General features: G+C 41.1%; 1 protein-coding gene across 7 annotated transcripts in view; it reads left to right on the top strand.

Annotated features, from left to right (window-relative positions):
• Window positions 1-5,418: 5,418 nt before the first annotated feature.
• KMT5B (lysine methyltransferase 5B) overlaps window positions 5,419-22,741 on the top strand; it is a 40,929-nt gene continuing 23,606 nt past the window's right edge. Inside the window, exons 1-2 of one of the 7 annotated variants that reach the window (XM_070765819.1) lie at window positions 5,419-5,651; window positions 20,861-21,096. In XM_070765819.1, coding sequence (XP_070621920.1) covers window positions 20,937-21,096 — 160 coding nt within the window. In that variant the 5' untranslated portion in view covers window positions 5,419-5,651; window positions 20,861-20,936. Of the gene's footprint in view, window positions 5,652-5,718; window positions 6,200-11,501; window positions 11,680-20,860; window positions 21,097-21,720; window positions 21,832-22,741 lie in introns of those variants that run through there. The other 6 variants (XM_070765779.1, XM_070765788.1, XM_070765803.1 and 3 more) reach the window with 6 other exon arrangements.

The following is a 22,741-nucleotide window of genomic DNA, read 5'->3' as shown; positions in this document are numbered from 1 at the left end:
AGCACCACAGGCAGGGCGAAGCAATATGCAGCAAAGGGAGGCTCAAACCGCCGGCGGCTTCAGCTTCCCATTGCTCCGCGGGCGGCGGCAGACCGCCTTTGTGTTTTTGGCTGGGGGGGAGCAGGAGGACCTTTCTAACTCCCTCCCCCCAGCGCTTCACCCAGGATGATATGCATGGCAAAGGGGCGGGGAGGATCGGGAGGCTCAAGCCTCCTTCGGTGGTGGCAGCCGGCTTGCACGCATTAATCACTTTCCCATTGATTCCTATGGGAAACAATGTTTCGTCTTACGAACTTTTCACCTTGCAAACCTCCTCCCGGCACCAATTAAGTTCGTAAGACGAGGTATTACTGTACTAGAAAATGATTTAGATCAGCACTCTAAACATTACCAAATTGGAAGACTATTAGAATTGATTGACTATCTACAGAAATATAGCAAGCAACAGAAAAAAAGTCTATAACTAATTTGGTTTTAACCTAGCTATACCAGCAAATCTGGAGAAAAACAAAGTAGTCAGCAGATTGAAAGAGGTCTATCCACCAAAACCAAAGAAAGGAGACAACAGATTAGGCAAACTATGTAAAGTACCCTTAATTTCACATGCTACCAAAACAATGTTTAGGATCATCCAATACAGATTAGACCTGTATATTGAACTAAAGTTGTCAGATGCTCAACCTGTTTTTAAACAAGGCTGAGGAATTAGAAACATTACTGCTGATGCACAAAGGATAATAGAGGAAGCCAAAGAACATCAAATTGAAGTCAATATGTTTCATTGCTTATAGACATACCTTAGATCAGGGGTCCCCAAACTTTTTACACAGGGGGCCAGTTCACTGTCCCTCAGACTTTTGGAGGGCCGGACTATACAAAAAACCTATTAACAAATCCCTATGCACACTACACATACCTTATTTAAAGTAAAAAACAAAATGGGAACAAATACAATATTTAAAATAAAGAAGTAATAAGTAATTAAGTAATTTATACTTCTTTATTAACAAGTAAATTTAAACTTAAATCAACAAACTCCATTTCTCCTTCCCTCCCTCCTTCCTCTCCACTTCTCTCTTCCCTCCTCCTTTTCTCTCATTTGTTTCATTTTCCTCTCCCTCGTTCCTTCCCTCCATCATTTTCTCATTTTTCTCTTTTTTCTCTCTCTCTCTTTCTATCTCTCCCTCTTCCTTTCTCTCTCCCTCTCTATCTCTCCCTCTTTCTCTTTCTTTCTCTCTCTCTTCTCTCACTAACTCTCTTTCTAACTCTCCCTCTTTGTATCTCTCACACTTTCTCTCTCCCCCCCTCTCTCTATTTCTCCCTTTCTCTCTCTCCCTTTCTATCTCTCCTCTTCATTTCTCTCTCCCTCTCTATTTCTCCCTCTTATTATATCGATCGGTAAAATCTCGTGTGCTGCCGCGGGCCGGTTAAAAGACCTCAGCGGGCCGCATCCGGCCCACGGGCCGTAGTTTGGGGACCGCTGCCTTAGATTGTATTGACCACAGCAAGCTCTGAAAAGCACTTAAAAAAATGAATACTGTATCCTCAAATATCTCATTATCCTCATGTGACCTATACATAGGTCAGGGAGCCACAATATGCATAGAACATGGCAATAGATTGTCTCCAGGTCAGCAATTGGGTGAGACAAGACTGTATACTCTCTATAGATAGTCCTCGACTTACAACAGTTCATTTAGTGACCGCTTAAAGTTACAACTGCACTGAAAAAAGTGACTCATGACTATTTTTACCCTTATGAATGTTGCAGCATCTTCATTGTCATATGATTTACATTACAGTTGCTTGACAACTGGTTTATATTTATTATGATTGCAGTGTCCTAGAATCATATGATCTCTTTTTGCAGTCTTCTGACAAGCAAAGTCAATGGAGAAACCACATTCACTTAAACCACCGTGCTACTAATTTAACAACTGCAGCAATTCACTTAACAATGTGGCAAAAAAAGTCGTAAAAGGGAGCAAAACTCGCTTAACAAATTTCTCACTTAGTATCATAAAGTTAGGGATCAATTGCGGTCATAAATTGAGGACTACCTGTATTTATTCAATCTATGTATATGCAGAATATACATTGCTCAAAAAAATAAAGGGAAGACTTAAACAACCCAATATAACTCCAAGTAAATCAAACTTCTGTCTACTTAGGAAGCAACAATGATTGACAATCAATTTCACATGCTGTTGTGCACATTCAACTTTGTACAGAACAAAGTATTCAATGAGAATATTTCATTCATTCAGATCTAGGATGTGTTATTTGAGTGTTCCCTTTATATTTTTTTTAGCAATATATCATGAAGGAAGCTGAAATGGAACAAGATGAGTACAGTTTTAAAACTGAACAAAGGCACATCAATAACCTCTGCTATACTGATGATACAATTCTGAGCCTAAAAATACAAATGATCTGTTAGGTTTTGTAATGCAAGTCAAGGATACAATTTGGGAAAAATGGGACTAAGATTATATATAAATAAAACTAAACAAATGACTACAGTTTTAGCAGCTATTCTTAAAATTTACAGTGAAAATACTGATAGACAGCTTCTGTCTTTAGGATCAACTATCAACATTAAAGGAATCAACAATCAAAGATTACACTATAGACTAGCATTTGGTAGAACAGAAGTGAGGACCTTGGAAAAGACGCCAAGTTTTGTCTATGCCTGCAAAGATTGTAATTGTTTGAAATTATATTGCCAGACAAACTGTCTGTCAAAGTCAAAGAGAGCACAGTTTGATATGCACATTCTACCAAATAAATAAATAAATCCAGTTATCTTGCTTTTAGCTTTACCTTCAAATGCCTTTTATTTTAGAGACCATTATAAGAAAAGTGTAATTATATGTGCATAAATGGTGCATTCAGTTTCTAGCAATACACTAAATATGTAACAAGAATTATTTCACAAACGTCAAAAGCAGATTGCAGATTGTTTGAAAAATAAAATATGGCCTTAAGAACGGAGGAGACAAACAATAGTTTGAAAGACTTATACAGAATAAAAACCATTGCTCTCTCTCTCTCTCTCTGTCTCCCTTGCTATCTCTTTCTTGCTTTTTTCTCTCTCTCTTTCACTGTCTTGCTATATGTCTCTTTCTTTCTCTTTGCCTCTCTTGCTATCTCTCTTTCTCTCTCTTTCTCTCTTTCTCTCTCTCTGTTGTTTAAGAGTTCCCTTCACTTTTTTTTGAGCAGTGTACTTTGAAATTAACTTGGATACCACGGGCTCGTTCAGACCTGCGTTCACCGATGGGCGTAAAAACTAGATCGAAAAGGATATTGAGATGTGAAGCAATATGAAATTGTATTTGGGTTTTTTTTAACAGCTCCTATTTTAATACCACTGATAACTACACAACCCCCTGGATAATTAGAATAGAATAACAGTGGGAAGGCACCTTGGAGGTCTTCTAGTCTAACCCCCTGCTTAGACAGGAATCCTACACTACTTCAGACAGATGATATTTTTTTAAAAAAGTAGTTATTATGTAAACATTAAAAAAATAAGATAGTACATAATCTATCATTTTACAATATACTTATTTGTTTGTTTAAATTTTGTATTTGCATTTTATAAGACAAGCAACAAAACAACACAACATAACAAACACCACCCCCGTCCCTTTTGAACTGTTATCCTCACAGTTCCTTCTTTATATAGTTATACGGCCTGTAACATCAGCGGTTATTATATGATTATTCTATAGTTCCAGTAAAACTAAGGTCAAATTGTTGCTATCATAATCTTATGAATAAAGTTAATTCTGGGAACATCGGGTTTTATTTACAGCTATTTTCAGATGATTATCTAACATCTTCTTAAAGACTTTAAAAAAGTAGTTTTAAAATGGCGGGGGGGGGGGGCAGACACTTAAGCTGTATGGGGCCCCAAAATTCCTGATGGTGGCCCTGCCCAGAGTACACTGGAGTTGGGCAGCATTTAAATCTTACTAAATAAACAAATAAATTGTTAAATAAATGTCACTCATTGTCTAAGATTTAAGATTAAGATTTATTAGATTTGTATGTCGCCCCTCTCCGAAGCAAACACACCAAAGAGATTGTCCTAAAGATCTGAAAAAATAATATCAGCTATCCAATCTAGAGCACCACTGTTGCTGAAAGTTTGCAAAATCATTCTTCATACATAGAAACTTACTCAGAGGTTTGCTTCTTTCCTATTTCTTTCCTGCCCAGTTTTCCTTAGGTCCCCTCTTTTTTTACCTTCCTTGAATCCCTTTCACAAATAGATCTTTCCTTGTTCTTTTAAACAGCTGATATAATGGTTATGTAACAGAAGCCATGCTTTTGAGCTCTGCTCAACAGTTGTGAAAACCGAATAATTCATTATTAACAGGACTGTAAATACCTGTACACACAACAGACCTAGTTAAAGGGAATGAGTAACAATTTAGTCTATTTAGGAAAGGAACCCCCCCCCCCAAGATGTATCTTCCCCAGAAAATGGGGAAGTCTACTATGCGTTCCTGCTCTCCAGAGATAAACCTTAAACTAGGCAAAAGACCCAAACTACTGCAAACTGAAAGGGAAACAGAAAAGGTTTGTGATTATGACAAAAGAAAGCGCTGAAAGGCTAGAAAAAGCTGCGCTGTTCGTGTACGGGGGTCAAGTTTTAGCGACCAAATGAACCTCCCAAGCCAGCCCTGGGAAGATCAAAGCTAGATGACAGCCGCCTACAGGATGCACTAAAAGAATATGACACCAAGTTGTCTATCCAGCCCTCTTTGGAAAATATTTGCTTAGGAGAGAGAACACACACACCCCATTGCGCATCGCATCCCCCACTCCCCTGGGTTTTCCAACGTCATCTTTTCCCCACGTTTTATTTTTCCCCGCGAGTAACGTATGCGAAAGGCTGCCGCTGCTTAACAAAATTCAGGGGGGGGGTCTCTTCCAGGTGACAAGCCCCTTGTCATCACCCGTCACTTTCCCTTTTGTTCGAGAAATGAAATGGGGGGAGGGGGGAGGGGGGCAAGCAACCCACGGCCCGTGCAAGGTTTGTTCAGTTTTTGAGGAACTAGAGCTCGTGCAACCTTTCCCCCCCCCCTCCTTAAGAGACCTTTGCCCCACCCAGGCTTCGCTTGGGCTAACTTGTGTAAAGGGAGTGTGAACAATCGGAGCTGGATTCGGATTCCTTCTTTTCGCGGACTCTTTAATACGGAGCCAAATTAGGAACCTCGAGTACCCGACACACATATACACACACGCAGCCGAATAACTCGAGGCCGGGGAGCCGCACTCGCCTCAGCCGGTCTCGGTTTTAAGGGCAGACGAAATAAGGTTGTTAAAGCGAAGCCCTCGAACCGAGCGGCCCGCGTTGGCCCGACAGGCTTCGTCAAAACTCGGGTTTATTTAAAGGGCTGGAGGGGAGGGAGCAGGGCGGATTGATTTTTTTTTTTAAATGGCTTTCTTTCGGTCTCTCAAAACTCTACTGAACATCCGTTGTTTATCCGTGTATCCCTCCGCTTCGAACCTTGCGAGGGATATGTAACCTTATTGGCAATGTTCTTCCGCCTCCCAGAGAGGTGTCGGTCGGGACTGCAGAGGCGATGCTTGGCTGGTACCTCTCTTCGGCCCCCTCGAGTTAAAACAGTACACTAAAGGTAAGAATCTCTGTGGCGACGTATCCCTCCGCTCTCGCAAAAGAGTTCCTCCCTTCCAGCCTGGAGTGTCCCTCCGCCTTCTCGGAGCGCACAAGCAGGAGGCGTTTCTTATGGCCGCGCGAGGAAGCCAGGGGGCCTAGAGGAAAGACAAAAGGCTTTGGCGCATAGCAGGATTTCGGCCGCGCGGGTCCGCCGGAGCTGACGGGCTCTCCTCGTAGAAGACCTCGCAACGTGCCGCGGTCCCGTTGTTAACGCTGCGGGGTCGTTCTGGTGCGGCCTCGGGGACTTCTTCTCGCGGACGCGGCGGATGGATCTCTCTTTAGGGTAGCGCTCGCCTGAGATAATTCGCCCTTCGGTGCCGCCATCTTGGATTTTAATCCGCCATTTTTCCCCCCTTGGAATTATTTTTATTATTTTTTTTATGATTATTTTTTTTTCCGCCTCTGGTTTGGGAAGTCTCCGCCTGGACGACGACAGAGGCTTTGGATTCGGGGGCCGCGGAGGGGGGGGGGCGAGCAGGACGGCGGGACCTCGGTGGCAATTGGGAGGTGAGTGCTTCGCGTGTGGACGAAAGCGGGGGGTGGGGGGTGGGGGGAGACGTAGGCATACGGGCAAGGGCCCCACTCCTTCCGGGGAGGGGGCGGGAGAGAGAAGCGAGGCCCGCTGGGTCGGGCCTGTCCGGGGGACATAGACTTTTTTGGGGGGGGGAGTGCTTCTCGTAGCTGAGGAAAAAAGGGGGGGGTACCCCTCGCAGAGAAGATGTGGGGAGAAGCTTTATTCCCCGCGGGGGTCGGTCTGTTGGTTCTCCCCGGAGAGAAGGACAATGGCGACAAGGGGGCTGAGGGGAAGTGCCGACTGAGGTGAGGTGTTGGGGGAGAGATAGGCAGAGAACCGGGCCTTCATCTCAGGGCGCCTGTCAGGCTGGAGAAGAAGGCAGAGGGAACCCGGCGGTAGCGGGAGAGGCCTTGGCCAGTCAGCGACCCCGGCTCGGCGCACCCCCTTGTGGGCTTCCTTGTATGCGGGCCGGCTGCTTTGGGTCGTTTCCTCCGCTCGCGTCCCCCAAGGAGCTGGGAAGGCTGAGCTCCCCCGGGGGGGCTTATTAGCTTCAGGGCTTCCCCTTGAGGGCAGGGCTCTTGCCGCAAGGAGCCTGCCGTTAGTAGTAAGAAAAGAACCGGAGGAGGGCATGTGGTCCTGGGCCTCGCGACCCGAGGCTCCCGCACACCCGCCTGAGGGATTTAGTGGTTATGACAGCTGACATTCCTGCGCTCCGGTGGCATTTCAAGAGAGATCGGCCGGGGCGAGACTTCTCCAGGAGGTTCGTTAAGCCCGATGCTGGTTCTGAGGGGGGGGGGGGGGACGTCGTTACTTCTCTTTAACGTTTCGGAGAGGTTTGGGGTTGTCGTGCCCAAACGAGGCAGAAACAAACAGGACTGGACCGGGTAGAAAAGATTGACTGTTGGAGGTGCTCGCCGCCCTCTCGGCCGCCTAGAAAAGCCAGAGGCGGCCTGTAGGGGGCGCTGGGAATTTAGAAAAAGAGTCTCTAAAGTAGCAGTAGGACCAGTAGGAGATGGAATAGGGGCTTGCTCCGTCCACTCCAAGCATCTGCCTGGTATTGCAGTACCTCCAGGAACGGTGCACACACACACAAAAAAAGACTTGTATCCACTGTCCCAGTCAAGCAGTGAGAGCAGTAGTTCACCTTATTCCTTGTCAACGATTTTTTCCAATAAAGGTAGTCCTCGATTTATAACAGTAATTCATTTAGTGACTGCAGTTATGATGACACCGAAAAAAGTGATTGATTGATTGATTGATTGGATTTGTATGCTGTCCCTCTCCAAGGACTCCAGGCGGCTTCCAGCATATCATAACAATATACATATCTTTAAAAATCCAATTAATATAGCTAAAAAAACTTAAAACTCTAATAACATTTAAAAGCATTCATTCCCATTCATACCTACTTCACTCTAAACTCGCCGGCCAGGGAGCTAGGGTCTAATGGCCCCAAACCTGGCAGCACAGATAGGTCTTTAAACTTTTACGGAAAGCAAGGAGGGTAGGGGCAGTGCGAATCTCTGGGAGGAATTGATTCCAGAGGGCCGGTTCCCCTCCACAGAGAAGGCTCTTCCCCTATGTCCCACCAAACAACCTTGTCTAGTTTATGACCATTTTTCCACACCTATGGCCATTGCAGCATCCCTGTGGTCACGTGATTCACATTCAGATGCTTGACAACTGGTTCATATTTGCGACGGATGCGGTGTCCCAGCATCATCTTTTGCAACTTTCTGATGAGCAAAGTCAACGGGAAAGCCAGATTCACTTAACAACCCTGTTACTAATTGAACAACTGCAGCAGTTCACTTTAACCTTGTGGCAAGAAAAGTTGTAAAAAAGGGGCAAAACTCAACACATTTCTCAGCAACCTAAATTCTGGCCTTGGTGGTAAGTCGAGAGCTACCTGTACTGGGATGCATTTGAAGAGGGTATTACCAATGTTGTATAATGAAACGCTCATTAGCCGGGAGGATAATTCTTAGGGAAAGAAACAATGCAACAGTCCCTTTTGATTATTGTGAATCTGAATCCTCTAATTTTTGATTAACATTTTTCCTAAAAAAAAATGTTTCAAAGAATATGACTATGCTTGCTAGATGGTAACATCAGCAAGGTAGTAACATGTTTAATGAGAAGAAAAATGTCTTTGTTGACTACAGTTTGATTAAAGTTGATACCTTACTTTGCTATAGTGTGAAATAGAAATAGATTTAAAGACTTTTGGCCCAAATATAACTGAGGGTGTGCTTTCAGTCAATGTACGATACAAATATTACACAAGTAGATCTAATCCAATATTCTCTATTCTGGAGCCTGCACATAAGAAACACTGGAAGATACATCTGAAAGGCACCAGTTATGGAAGATAAACTTAATCTGTGTTTTGCAGCAGGAGTGAGAGATAGATTATTGGATTATTTTTTCAATGTACAGAAATTCCATGGCGAATTAGTACCGTATGAAAAAAATACCCAACTATAAAAAGTTTGAAAATCCTTACTATAAATGGAGCTATATTTCATTCTTCCAAATTAAGGGCTAATGTAGCCTGTGAAGTCCTAAAGTTGTATGATGACTGGATTGTCAGGCAAACAGTGTAGAGATAGCATGGTAAAATGCTTCCCCATTTTCACATTAGGTAAGATTTGACTAAAATATTTGTTCTTTAGTTAATGTTTTCTCAATATGATTAGTTAAGTTTCAGAACATTAAAAATATATGAATCTCACCTGTTGTCTAAAGTGATTTGTCCAAACAGATATACTGTAGTTTTACATTTCTTTGTGCCAAATAAGTCAAAAGGTTCTAGGAAAGATAAAATTAGCCTTTTATTGTGGATGTATAATCTTTGGAGCTGTGTAGAATTTGAAAAGTTTAGTTGAAGACATCTGTTACAAAATTTAAATGTTATTTGGAGAGCTTTTATTTATTTACAAATTTATCTGCTTCATGAGTAGTAGCATAATCATGAAATTTCAAATATCTGCATTTTTAAAGATATCCATGCCAACTTAACTTCTTCTGTTTGAATCTTTGTTCCAAATGCATACTTTTTGTTCAGGTTAAATTAGGCTGTTTGATGGATTGTTGCTTTTTTGTATTTAAAAAAGTATTGTTTACTTTATTGTTTAAAACAATGCTAACCATTGAAAAGACAAAATCTGTGCACAATATTTATATTCAACTTGGTTGTAAAATTTTGTGTAAACTTGAAGTTCTCTACAAGATTCTTATTCAAGCCTAGATAGTAAACAAAGAGATGGGGGGGGGGGTCACTGTTATTGCATGTGTACATTAGTAACAGCTTTACTGAACAAAGAAAAATTATACTTGCAGGTACATTTGTTTCTACCTATTTTTCTTCTTTGTCCCTTGTCAATAGGTACAAACCCAATTGTTATTAATGATTTTATATACCATAGATAGTATTGTACTTGGGTTTTACAATGTATTATATGTATTTTTCTTTGTTTTAATTTCTCAGTGGTGTACATGGCTATGGTTTCCACTATTCCATTTTTTAAATGTTTCTTTTATTTCATAACCTATGAAAATTATATTAAATGTATTAATGTTGTTAGGCAGATATATTTTGCATTTTAGGTAGATCTTAAGGTAGTTTTTTTTCTTTTGAGAACGTGACCTACTTTTGAATTTCAGCCATTGTTGGAATGATTTTCTTTTTTATGTATCTAACTTGTAAATGCAGTAAGAATTCTGAGATTTGGAGTAGTTTTTTGTTATGTTTTTGTTTTGTTTATAAGCTGCAATTATTTAAAAATGTTTCATGTATATTGATTAACAGTGTGCCATGAAATTATAATAGTATGCAATGGGGCACTATCTTTACTAGGAGTGGTATTGATGTTAGAGAATGAGTAAGCTTTTAAATTATCTATAATCCTTAATTAGTCAACATTTGGTTCTGGCAGTTAACATTGCATGATATGCTGACAGAACTCTGCTGTATTTTAAGTTTAGCAAATTAGGCAAATCCAACCTATTGTATGTCTTCATATTTCCCTAAGGCTTTCATTGTTACATTGTTAGTTAATTCCATTGTGATTCAAAGGTTTGTGAGTTTACAAGTCCTCTCCTTTCTGCCAACCTCTAACATGCCATACATTCTTTAGAGAAACCATACATGCAGTAGATGTGGTAATAATAACTATTATATCAAATGTTTTCTATATCAGTTTGATATTCCTTGTGCTGGCACAATATACCAATAGTATAATTTATTTTTGATAATTTTGTTAGAATGATGTTACAAAGGCCAGAATTTCCATTGCAGAGCTAAGTGATTGTAAAGCTTGACTTCACATGACCTCATTGCTTAACAATGGCAATTCCAGCAGTTGCTAACCTTAACCAAATCACAGCTGGTCATTAGGCTAGGACCCATCCCAATCCAAACATTCCTGACTTGGTCCCTCCAGTCTAGAGCCTTAAGAAGGTAAAGAACTGCCTTTTCTTACCTGCCTATCTCCCCCCACTCTATTTCTACATTTTGGGACACCCTGCACTCTGTCCTGCCATTCTGTGCTTTACTGGCATTGCCCTTTGCCATCTTCTTGTTCCCACTGTCGATGGAATGTGCACAACCTGGCATTTTTGCAAGGCAGCAGCTGGCTGTGGCAGGCCTTCTTCCCAAGGCAATGTCCAATTCAAAACCTCATACAACGCCATGTGTAATTTGGACAAAGGTGCATGCAACCTTGGGAAAACAGTAGTAGAAGTAATAATATGTGGTGGGGGTTTTGTGTGTGTGTGTGTGTATTCCAGCATAACTCTGGAGGGTCTCGAGGAATTTGAACCAAACTTGGTACACATATGACTTACTATCTGGTGACAAATACTGTGGGGGTATAACACTCGTAGAGCACCTAGGTATGGCTTTTCTGATTAATGGTTGTGTTCTGTATACTGAGCCTAGCTCAGCATTTTTCTGAAGAGATTTAGACTTCCCTCACACAGTAGGCCTGTGAAGGGAGCCTGATTAGGCCAGTACAGAGATCTTTGATAAAGCCTAAGCCAGGCTAGGTAAAGTTGGCTGTTCTATGACTTGTAGACTTCAACTCCCAAAATTCCTGAGCCAATCTTGCAAGCTCAGGAGTTTTGGGAGTTGAAGTCCACATGTCATAGAAGAGCCAATTTTGCCTATCCCTGGCCTAAGCGAATCGCCCACCCCAACCTCATTTCGTTGACCCAATCTGACATGAAACAGCTTTGGACTGTGTTCCCAGATCATCCTTCACTCCAACTGAGACCTAGGCTTCTCTCACACAGTAGGCCTACAAAGCGGAGGGAGCCTGATTAGGCCAGTACAGAGGCCTTTGATTGAGGGCGCCATGGTTTAAGTGCATTGTCTACCCCCACCTCACAACTTCAGCCTGTGTTACCAGGATCGTCCTTCGTCCCAGCTCATCGTATGAAGGACAGGACCACCTCAACCAAGACGAAACAGGTAGGAAGGCCAGAGAGGAGACCCAACCTATTTCAGTGGGGGTGGAGGAGGCCCAGCATGGGCCAACTCAGGGATTTATGTTCCAGGCCCAGTTTGAAGAAATGGTAAAAAAGGTGGTGGCAGAGGCAGGTGGTGGCGCTTCTAAATGCCCCAGCTGTCCACAGGTTCTGTAGATGAGATTTGAATAAGGTCCTCATACTTTTAAAACCCTGTAAATAAAATTGATTTGATTTTACACTATAGATTTAATTCATTCCTTTTCCTGTCTAGTACAAGATTGGGATAAATAAATACATGGCCAACACAGATTAATCTAGTTTTTAATACAATGAATACTGGCTCAAAGTGTTCAGTAAAGACATAATACAGTATGGTGTTTGGGGTAATGTCTATTTAACCACAGTATCTTTTTTATTAATAGGCCTTGGATGAAGATTTGATCACATATCAATATTGCAAGATTATGCAAAGTTCTAAAGGATTATATTAATGCTATATATGTTATAGAAAACATCTTAATTTCACTGATCTAGATTTTCGTTTCTTTGAGTTAAATCAATCTTTTGTAACTGTTACAGTAAGCAAAGTAAGCAATTGTATATATTGTAGGGCAGTGATAGCAAACCTATAGCATGGATGCCACAGGTGACACACAGAGCCATATCTGTTGGCACACAAGCCATTGCCCTAGCTCAGCTCCAGTGTGCATGTGTATGCTGGACAACTGATTTTTGGCTCGCACAGAGGCTCTGGGACGGATTTTTTTGGCTTCCAGAGAGGCTCTGGGAAGGGAATGGGGGAGGGTGTTTTACCCTCCCTCAGCTCCAGGGAAGCCTTTGGAGCCTGGGCAGGGCGAAACACGAGCCTACTAGGTCCACCTGAAGTTGGGAAACAGGCCGTTTCCGGCTTCCAGAGGGCCTCCAAGGGGCAGGGAAGCTGTTTTTGCCCTCCCCGGGCATTGAATTATGGGTGTGAGCAGTCATGCATATGTGATAGCGCACGCGCATGCTCTTTCAACAACCAAGGAAAAAAAGGTTCGCTATCACTATTGTAGGGTTTGAATGGAGAAGAACAGACTTGCCTGACTCTTAACAAGAGTACACCTCCCCCCTCCCCAGATCAGGGATGTTTTAACCATTGGATGGATTAGGTTGTACTTCATTATTTGAGACTGGTACCGACTTGATCACGGATTTGCAGCTACTGCTTAATAGTAAGTGGCTGCCTGACCAAGATGGCTTTTTTGTGAAACTTAACTTGCAGTCATGGTTTCCATTTCTGGATGATAATATATGGTTTTTCTGGATAATAATATATGGTTTAAAGTTTATAACAAAAGTGTTATATGGGACAGATTTTGCACTAGAAGCTAGAAAAGGTTCTATTTATATACTCTTGTGTCTGTCTGCAACCTTCATTTGGTGAAATTATTGAATCAAGTAACTCAAATGACCTAATGTACAGAATATTAGGACCCGTGACACCCATAGGAATGAAATTTGGGGAAGTTGTGGCCGCTTCAGTGCCACTGTGCCTTCCAAGTACACTTTCTGTAGGTTGCGTGTGGTATAGGTCTATGTCCATATCCCTACTTTTCTTTCCCACATTCCTCTGCCCCCTGGATCTATTTAGATGGCAACAAGGCCCAACAGGCAAGCAGCAATTGCCTGGTTTGGAACTGAAGCTGAAATTTGAAAACTCTTAAGTGGTGGACCCAAAGGAAGGACAAAAGAGCAACTTGGATGCTTGCTGCTGAGGTAGGGTTTGGAGGACGCAAGTGGTTGACATGGGATCTCCCTAACTCCCATAGGATTGAAATTTGACAAAAATAAATAAATAAAATCACATACCTTTTAATAAATACACTAGTCAGAAAAGGTGTTCTGGTTTTAGGTGTTCCCAGAGTTCTGATTTTTGCTACCATTGACCAGTGATGGCGAACATATGGCAATGCTGCCACAGGTGGAACACAGAGCCATATCTGAGGACACCAAGACGTTGCCCTATATCAGCTCCAGTGCACACATGCGCACTGGCCAGCTGATTTTCAGCCTTCTTTTCAGCTATTTTCGCTGTCCTCGGGGTTCAGGAAAACCTCCTGATTCCTGAGCATGGCGAAAAACAGCTCAACGGCCCAACTGGAAGGCCGGAGGCTTCAGCAAGACCTATGCACACATGTGTGGGGGTCAGCGGGGAATGTGCATGCACAAAGGGGGGCAGCAGGGGAGTTGTGTGCAGGGGCAGGGCATCGCTTTATTTATTTGTTTAATTATCAGATTTCTATGTTGCTCTTCTGGGACTCAGGGCAGCTCACAACAAAAAATTAATACTTGAAAAAAGTCTAATATTTATTTTTTTTAAAAATAATATTTATTGAATATTTACGTTAAAAGAGAAACAAAACATATGATACACAGTATGACAATAATATAAAATGGACAGAAAGAAAAATAAAGAAAGTATTAAGAACAAAAGAGATAAATTAAGAATGTTAAGAACAAGATTAAAGAGAGAGAAAAAAATATTTTGTCAACTATATAGATGACATCTTAATCATAAACGACCTTTAATTTCAGATGTTAGGTAGCTGTAAATTTTCCTTCAGTTTTAGATATTTGTAGTAATGTTATTAAGTAAATTTGACATGTGGGTATAATTTTGTGTGGTAATTATGTTTTATCTAGGTAATCCAAAATTTTTGGGGTTTGAGTTATGGATTTTGATAAAAGTCTTTAGCTTGTCTTGATTGATGTCTTTTACTATTCAATCTATGGGTTGTTTTCAATTGAGGTCTTGTGTTGGGATTGGTTGAAGTTGTTGCCTAGCTTTCTTCTTTTTTAACGATATTTAAATATTTTTTGTGTGTGTTAACCATTGGTACCATTTCTCCCAGGCTTTGTAGAAATCCAATTCATCCCTATTTTGAATTTCCATTGTTAATTTGACATTTCTGTACATTTCTGAAATCTAATATTTAAATGTATTAAAATTCTCACTACTAAAAACATAAGCATCTAATTTAAGTTAATTCTAAAAAAACATACAGTAATTCTAAAAATTATGATGTGGGTATATGCACATGTGCACACTTTTGACTCCTGAGCCAAAAAAGGTTCAGTATCACTGCCATGCAGTGTTCCCTCTAATTTTGGGGGGGGGGGGGCGGAAAAGTATAGTGTCTGAGCGGCAGTCCCTTCGGGACTGGGCGGCACAGAAAAATAAATAAATAAATAAACAAACAAACAAACAAATAAAAAACCCACCCTGTTTTGCCTCAGAGAATTTCAAAATAAAATACTGTACTGTGTGTCTATAACAGTGAGCTCATAATAGGGCAACTCTATCAATATCAAAATGCCACTTAAATAGTTGAGCTAGTTTCAAACTAGATTTTGATTTTCTTTCTCTCTTCCTTACTCCCATTCTTTTTCTTTCTCTTTTCCTTCCTCTCTTTTTTCTATCTGTTTCTCTCTCTCTTCCTCTCTCTCTCCTTCCCTCTCACTCTTTCCCTCTCGGCTTCTGGGCAGGTTTGGAAAACTCTGAGTTGATGATGATTTTTAAGTGAGCGATTGCTCACTGCTCAGCTTAGAGCAGTGATGGCGAACCTATGACACGCGTGTCAGCACTGACACGCGTAGCCATTTTCGGTGACACGCGGCCGCCGGAGAAACGGAGCTTTAGGGAGTGCAATTGCAACCACAATTATTATTATTATTATTATTTTTCCTCTCCCCTTAATTAAGAGGCCGGGCGATTTTTGCCCGGCCGATATTTGCGATGGCTGGGAGGGGCGAGAACACCGCCTCCCAGCTGGGCGTGCCTGCGCGGAGCGGAGGCTCGCCCACACGCTGCCTTTGGCAGCACAAGCATGCCTGTCCGGCCGGGGGAAGAATCGCCCCGGCTGGACGTCAGTTTCAGCTGGGGGGGGGGCGCCGCCTCCCAGCTGATTGGCGCGGCACCAAGCATCGGAGCCCACCACAAACGGTGGTTGGCTCGTAGGGGCCGCTGGGAGCGAGGGGAGGGGTTGCAGGCCTATTTCAGGGTCTGGACCCCTCGCCCTCGCCCCTCTGCTCCCTGCTCGCCTTCCAGAACGGTGTTACAGGAGACGGTGCTAAGGTAAACCCTTACCGGGTTATTAATTTGTAATTTAAAAAAATCATGCTGGGCTCACAAAAAAGAGAGTCTGAAAAAAAACCCTGCGTGGACGTCGCACCATTTGCTTCCTCCTTTGGTGGCTCATAACTAGATTTTTACAACCCCCCACCCCCCTTGATAAGCTTTTTCTTGAATCTGAACAGTTTGGGGGTTCGCCAAAGAGAGAAAAGTGAACGAGAGGGAGAGAGAAAGGGAGGAAGAGAGGACGGAAGGAAGGAAGAGATAAATATAAAGGGAGAGAGGGAGAAAGAGAGGGAGGGGAAGAGGGGAAGGAAGGAAAATAGAGAAAGAGAAAAAAGTGGAAGAGAGAAGGAAAGAAAGGAAGGGGGGGAGAAAGAGAGAAAGAGTGAGAGAGAAGATAGGAAGAGAGAGAGAGAGAGTTTTAATAGTAATAGAGTTTGGTTTTGTTTTATTATTAATTTCTTTTAATAAAAAAGAAGGGATTTGTTATTTATTTATATTTATATTTATTTTTTGTTTGTTTATCTGTCTATCTACCTACCTACCTACCTATATATATATATATATATAAATATACTTCTATGCCGCCCAGTTTTTTTCTCAAGGTGACACACCACCCGAGTTATGTTCAGTTTTTTGGCGAATTTTGACACACCAAGCTCAAAAGGTTGCCCATCACTGGCTTAGAGGGAACTATGCTGCCATGAATCAATATAGGTTCCCCTCCCCCCAAAAAAATACCTTAATAACAATGGTCACTGTAACACACACATTTAATATAATTATTTTTTAAATTTGTATCTCATACTTTTACTGTGCTTATTTTGTATAACCCTTTCAAAATCTGAATGCGTCCCACAAGCTGAACTCGCAGCACGAGGGAGTCACCACAGCAAAGTGGTTTATTCCCTCTCCAAGCACCCAGAGAAAGGAAAATGCTTCGTTCACGCTGGACTGCCAAAGCCTCCTTAAGCGCCACCGAAAGGCTCCTCTGGCAGCCCAGAAAAGCCCGGGATGGCTGGGTTTAAAGGGGGAATGGCGGGAAATTGGCCAGGCCTTCGTGCTGCTCTCAAATTTCCTGGGAAATTTTTCCGGGCTCAGGTTCTTAAATAGAAAACGGTTCTTAAGAAGGGGCAAAAAAATCTTGAACATCCGGTTCTTAGCTAGAAAAGTTCTTAAGTAGAGGTGTTCTTAGGTAGAGGTACCACTATATAACTTTTCATCAATTATCCTCATGTTTCTTAGGGCAGAGATTTGTTGTATTTTTGCTAGACACAAATGTGTAGCTTTTTAAAATCATTTTCCATCAATAAATCAGCAAACAATATATTTGTTTAATTGGATTTTCTTTATCTGGTTTTAGAACTTGTGTGGCAAACATGACAATTTAGGTCATGTTTCTGCATAAATATTAACAGGGTTCATAAACTTTTAAATACAACTTATATAGGTGATAGTAAGGCAGAAGAATTATCAGTGTTAACACTATCATTAAACTCAACCTGCCACTATTAGAATTTTGATATAAATCTAGGTTACTGGGATAGGTGTAAACAAATTGTCAGAGGACATGATTAATCTCGTAAGACTGTAAAGTGCTGTGTAAATGGGAGGGATAGTTTCCTCTTTTCCTTTGTTTGTCAGTTGAAGATTGGAAGTTGTCATTTGCTGTTTTTCATACTATTTTGTTGCCAAATCTTGACAGATTGTTAGAAGTACTAAGTGAAAGTACTGTAGTAAATTCTAATGGAATTAATGTAGCTCTTATCTAATTTAGAATCTTAAATTTATTAATTAATGGGACTTTTATGCGGCCCCTCTCTGAGGACTTGGGACGGCTTGCAACATATAATAAAACAATGTACTGTATAACATTTTAGATCCAATTAATTAAATATAAAACCTAAAAAACCCAAGCCAGAAAAAGCAGTCATTCTCTTTCAATCAACTTTCTCTCAGCACATTCATCGGCCAGGGGGCAAGAATCTAACAGCCCCAAGCCTGGTGGCATAAATGAGTCTTAAGACTCTTGCGGAAATCAAGGAGGGTGGGAACAGTACATATCTCTGGGGGGAGTTGATTCCAGAGGGCCAGGGCCCCCACAGAGAAGGCTCTTCCCCTAGGACCCGCCAATTGACATTGTCTAGTTCACGGGACCTGGAAAAAGCCAACTCTGTTGGACCTGGCTGGTCGCTGGGATTCGTGCGGCAGAATGCAATCCCGTAGGTATTCTGGCCCGATGCCATGTAGGGCTTTATAGATCATAACCAACACCTTGAATTGCATCCAGAAACCAATTGGCAGCTAATGCAGTCTGTGGAGTGTTGGAGAAATATGTGCATGTCTGGGCAAGCCCATGACTGCTCGTGTGGCTGCATTGTGCACAAGTTGCAGTTTCCGAACGCTCTTCGAAAGTAACCACCTGTAGAGAGCATTGCAGTAGTCAAACCTTGAGGTGATAAGGGCATGAGTGACTGTGAGTAAAGACTAGGTTCGCCTAGGCCCACAACTGGTGCACTAGGTGAACCTAGGCAAACGCCCCCCTTGCCACAGCTGAAAGATGGTGTTCTAAACTCACCTGTGGATTGAGGGGGATGCCCAAGTTGCAGACCCTCTCTGAGGGGGTCAAAAGTTCCCCCCACCCAGTATAATGGATGGACAGATGGAAGTGTCCTTGGGAAACAGCACCCACAGCCACTCCATCTTGTCGGGATTGGCCTTGAGCTGTTAGCACCCATCCAGACCCTAACAGTCTCCAGACACCTCACTTCTACTGCTTCACTGAGTGGACATGGGGTGGAGATGTATAGCTGGGTATCATCAGCATACTGATGACAGCTCACTCCATGCCCTCGGATGATCTCGCCCATTAAACAGCAGGGGGGAGAGGACCGATTTCTGAGGAACTCCACAAGGGAGGACCTAGGAGCCAACCTCTGACCCCCCACTAACACTGACTGCAACCGACCAGAGAGGTAGGAGGAGAACCACCATAAAACGGTGCCTCCCAATCCCAACCCCTCCAGTCAGCGCAGAAGGATACCATGGTCGATGGTATCGAAAGCCGCTGAGAGGTCAAGAAGCACCAGGATAGAGGATAAAACCATATCCCGGGCCTGCCAGAGATCATCCATCAGCGCAACCAAAGCAGTTGCCATGCTGTAGCCAGGTCTGAATACTGACTGTTGAGGGCCCAGATAATGGGCTTCATCCAAGGACCGTTGGAGCTAGAGTGACATCACTTTCTCAGCAACTTTCCCTCTAAAGGGAAGGTTGGAGACAGGATGATAGTTGTTAAATATAGCTGGGTTCTGGAAGGCTTCTTGAGGAGGGAGCGCACAAGTGCGTCTTTGTAGGAAGCTGGAAATAACCCGTCCCTCAACGAAGCGTTGATAATCTCCTGGACCCAGCTCCATGTCACCTCCCTGTTGGCTGAAACCAGCCAAGAGGGACACAGGTGGCGGAACTCACAGCTCCAATGGCCTTGTCCACTTCATCAGGTGTTAATCAGGTCAAACTCCTCCCAAACAGATGGACTAGGACAGGCCCCTGTCATCTCGACTGACATGTGGCTCACCTACTACTCGCACAGAACCATCCTCTGCCCCCCCCCACCTCCTGCTGGGCCACCAAGCCAGAAAGGTTGGGGACCACTGCTCTAGACCAAGTTGGCTTAGTAAAAAAACTAACATTAACAGCAGTTTGACAGTGGAATTAGTTACCCTTGGGGCAATTTCTCCACTGGATGTGTTCCAGCAAGCATTAGATAGCCATGTATTTAGAAAGTCTTTATTTGGATTTTGTAACTTAGCCAAAGTTTGGACCTTGTAATTTAAATGGTCCTTTTCATCCCTATTTCAAATCTTCAATGCTTGAAGTAAACAAGCAGAATTTGCTAGACACACTCTGAGAAGGTTAGGAGAGAGAATGTGACTTTACTCCCTTAAATGCAGAGACATTGAAGTAAGTGGATGTGTGTATTGTACTGATGCTCCGTGCAATGTGATTTGTCTTAAAACTTTTCTTTCCTGTTTCGTCCTATAAACAAATACTCTAAAATGCAGTCAGAGTCATTTCAAACTTGAGACACTTCTGGCAGGATCAGAAGAGTATCATGACATTTCCTGTGAGATCCAAACAGCCTATTTCAAATTCAAACTATATAAAAAAGCTGTTTATTTTCAAAGTTTAAGTGTTTTCACTCCTTAGTTGAATGAATTAAATAAATAAATAAATAGATTGTAAATAAAATATGTCATATTAAAGTAATCAACTCAGTTTCTTGAAGATTTCTAAGGGGAGATACCCAGCTATGGGCAACAAATACATTGAATTATTACTGCCTATTTTCATGCCTAGCATACCACTTTTTCTGTTTCCATTTTTCATCTATTTTTCATCTCACTGTGCTGCAGAAACTAAAACAACAATAGCACTTTACTTCCAATAGGTGCTATAAAAATAAAAGTACCGTGTGTATGGAGATGTATTTGAAGGATATGTATTTGAAGATGTATTTGCGGAGAGGGGCGGTATACAAATCTAAATAATTAATAAATAAATAAATAAATACATGACTATTAAGTATCTTAGAAATGTAAAGGGTAGAAACATTATTGAGCCTAAAATTTCTGTTGTTAAGCAAGGCAGTCGTTAAGCGAGTTTTGCCCCATTTTGTGACTATCACACACACTTGTTAAGCAAATCACTGTAGTTGTTAAGTGAATTATTAGATAATTAAGTGAATCTGGCTTCCCCCTTGACAGTTTTAATTACAAATGGTCCTGAGAGAGTGCAACTGTCATAGATACATGCTAGTTGCCTGAATTTTGATCACATGATCGGAATGTGGGATGCTGGGGATGCTGCAGCAGTGTGAAAATCTGTCGCAAATTGCTTTTTGCAGTGCTATTGTAACTTTAAATAATCACTAAACTAATGTTCGTAAATTGAGAACTACCTAAACAAAATATGTTTTTAAAAGACTATGTGTTATTTTTATAGACTGGTATTAATAAAATTGATTGAACAGTTTGTTTTTGTTTGTGCATTTTTTTTCTGTTAGGAAACTGGACTACCATTAATTTCCAAAAGCCTTTGGAAGAAGGACTAAATGCAACGGGGGCAAATTGTCTGTGGGAATGAAGTGGTTGGGAGAATCCAAGAACATGGTGGTGAATGGCCGGAGAAATGGAAGCAGGTTATCTAATGACCACCATCAAAATCAGTCCAAATTACACCATTCTGGAAAGGAAAATCCAAAGACTGGCAAAAATGGAGTTGAGAGACGGTCCAGCAGATGTATGTATATTTGCTAGGATGATCTCAAATTACCACATTTGTTAATTTTTAAAAAGCTGTATTTGCAAGTATATTTTCTTACTTGTATATATTTACAAACTTTCTTATTTATATATGATGACACAGTAATGTGCACAAATAATTTATATTTTTTTAAATAAATTGAAGTCCCAATGAAAGCTTAAAAGTGAGCCTTATAGTCTTCCTTTCAATGTTAAAAAATATTGCTAATGCATAATTCGCAGTGGTAAGGAATTCAGTTTTCCACGTATTTATAATTTGTCCCAGAAAATGTCACCAGAACACAATCTACAGTCACAATATTCAGCGGAGTATATGTTTACAGGAGCAGTTTTAAAGGCTTGCTACTCATAATTGTTTAATTTCATTTTCATATAGATATTGGATCTGAGTTAAATAAATAGAACATTAGTTTAAAAGAAACAAATTTGAGTTTCCATTGCTGAACATAAGAGGGTAATTTATTTTGGGTTTTGATTGGTTTAAATGTTGCCATTTATTTATTATAATTGTTTCACAATAGAGAAACAAGTTACATGCTTTACTATTTTTAATGGTCATAAAGATTCATATGGCTTATATGGCTTCATTTTTCAGAGCAACTCCAAGTAAGACATTCTTGCTGTCACGTCATACTTCATATGTCATTATACAACTAGGCCAAGACCAAAATTACACTACTGAAGTCAGTACTAATTTAATAATCCCGCAGAGGTACATAACTTTCTACTTACAACAATCACTTCTTCTTTCCTTTTGTAACTGGAGAACTTTGAGTAGGATAGGAGACTTTGATTTGCTTTAGGTTTTTGGACGTAGAATGTGGTTTTATCCTGAAATCAAGCATGATCTAAATGTCAACATGTTAAAATTGAATAATGAATTATCCATTAGCAGACTGTGCTTGTATGATTTTTCTTTTACATAGCATATTTTATACAAAATCATGATTCCCTTATTATACAGTTTACTGAATGGACCAACTGCAAATCAATCATTATGTACCATTACACCTAATTTTAAGAAATGCCTGCAGGCTGCACTAATAATGCTGGTTGTCTATATGTGATACAATTTTAAAATCAGAGTGTGATTATTTTTATTTAATGTTTGAGGGATAAAATGAAAGAGACATTGAATTGATATCAGAATAGATAGAATTTGCTAGGACGCAGTGTTAGTATTACACAAAAGTAAAAATATACAAGTTCAAACCACTTCTGATAAAATACAGTATAAACTGTGTAAGCTAAATTAGTTTTTTCCTAATGAAAATAATTCATCAGAGATGCCATGCAACCTACATTGTAAAGCACTCATTAATTCATACAAAAGATGACAATTAATCATCTTTTGGCTCTTTATGATATATGCATTGTTCATTCCCTGAACATTTCCTATGGGGCCTCACCTGAAAGTCTCTATTCAGTCAGGAGTAACTTCTGTCATCACAAATATCCTGGTGAGAATGAATCTTCTGCATAATGGAAGTATTGTGCCCACCACCGGACCAACACATACTTGGGATAAGCTTCTGCATTATTCTCAAGATTCCTGTTTTTTCCCTGTTCTCTATACGAGGAGAAAGATCAATACAATTCAGTGTTCAGCATCAGCTAATCGT

Source organism: Erythrolamprus reginae, chromosome 1 (genome assembly GCF_031021105.1).
Source record: "Erythrolamprus reginae isolate rEryReg1 chromosome 1, rEryReg1.hap1, whole genome shotgun sequence".
Taxonomy (NCBI): domain Eukaryota; kingdom Metazoa; phylum Chordata; class Lepidosauria; order Squamata; family Dipsadidae; genus Erythrolamprus; species Erythrolamprus reginae.
This window is presented reverse-complemented; position numbering and strand designations above follow the sequence as displayed.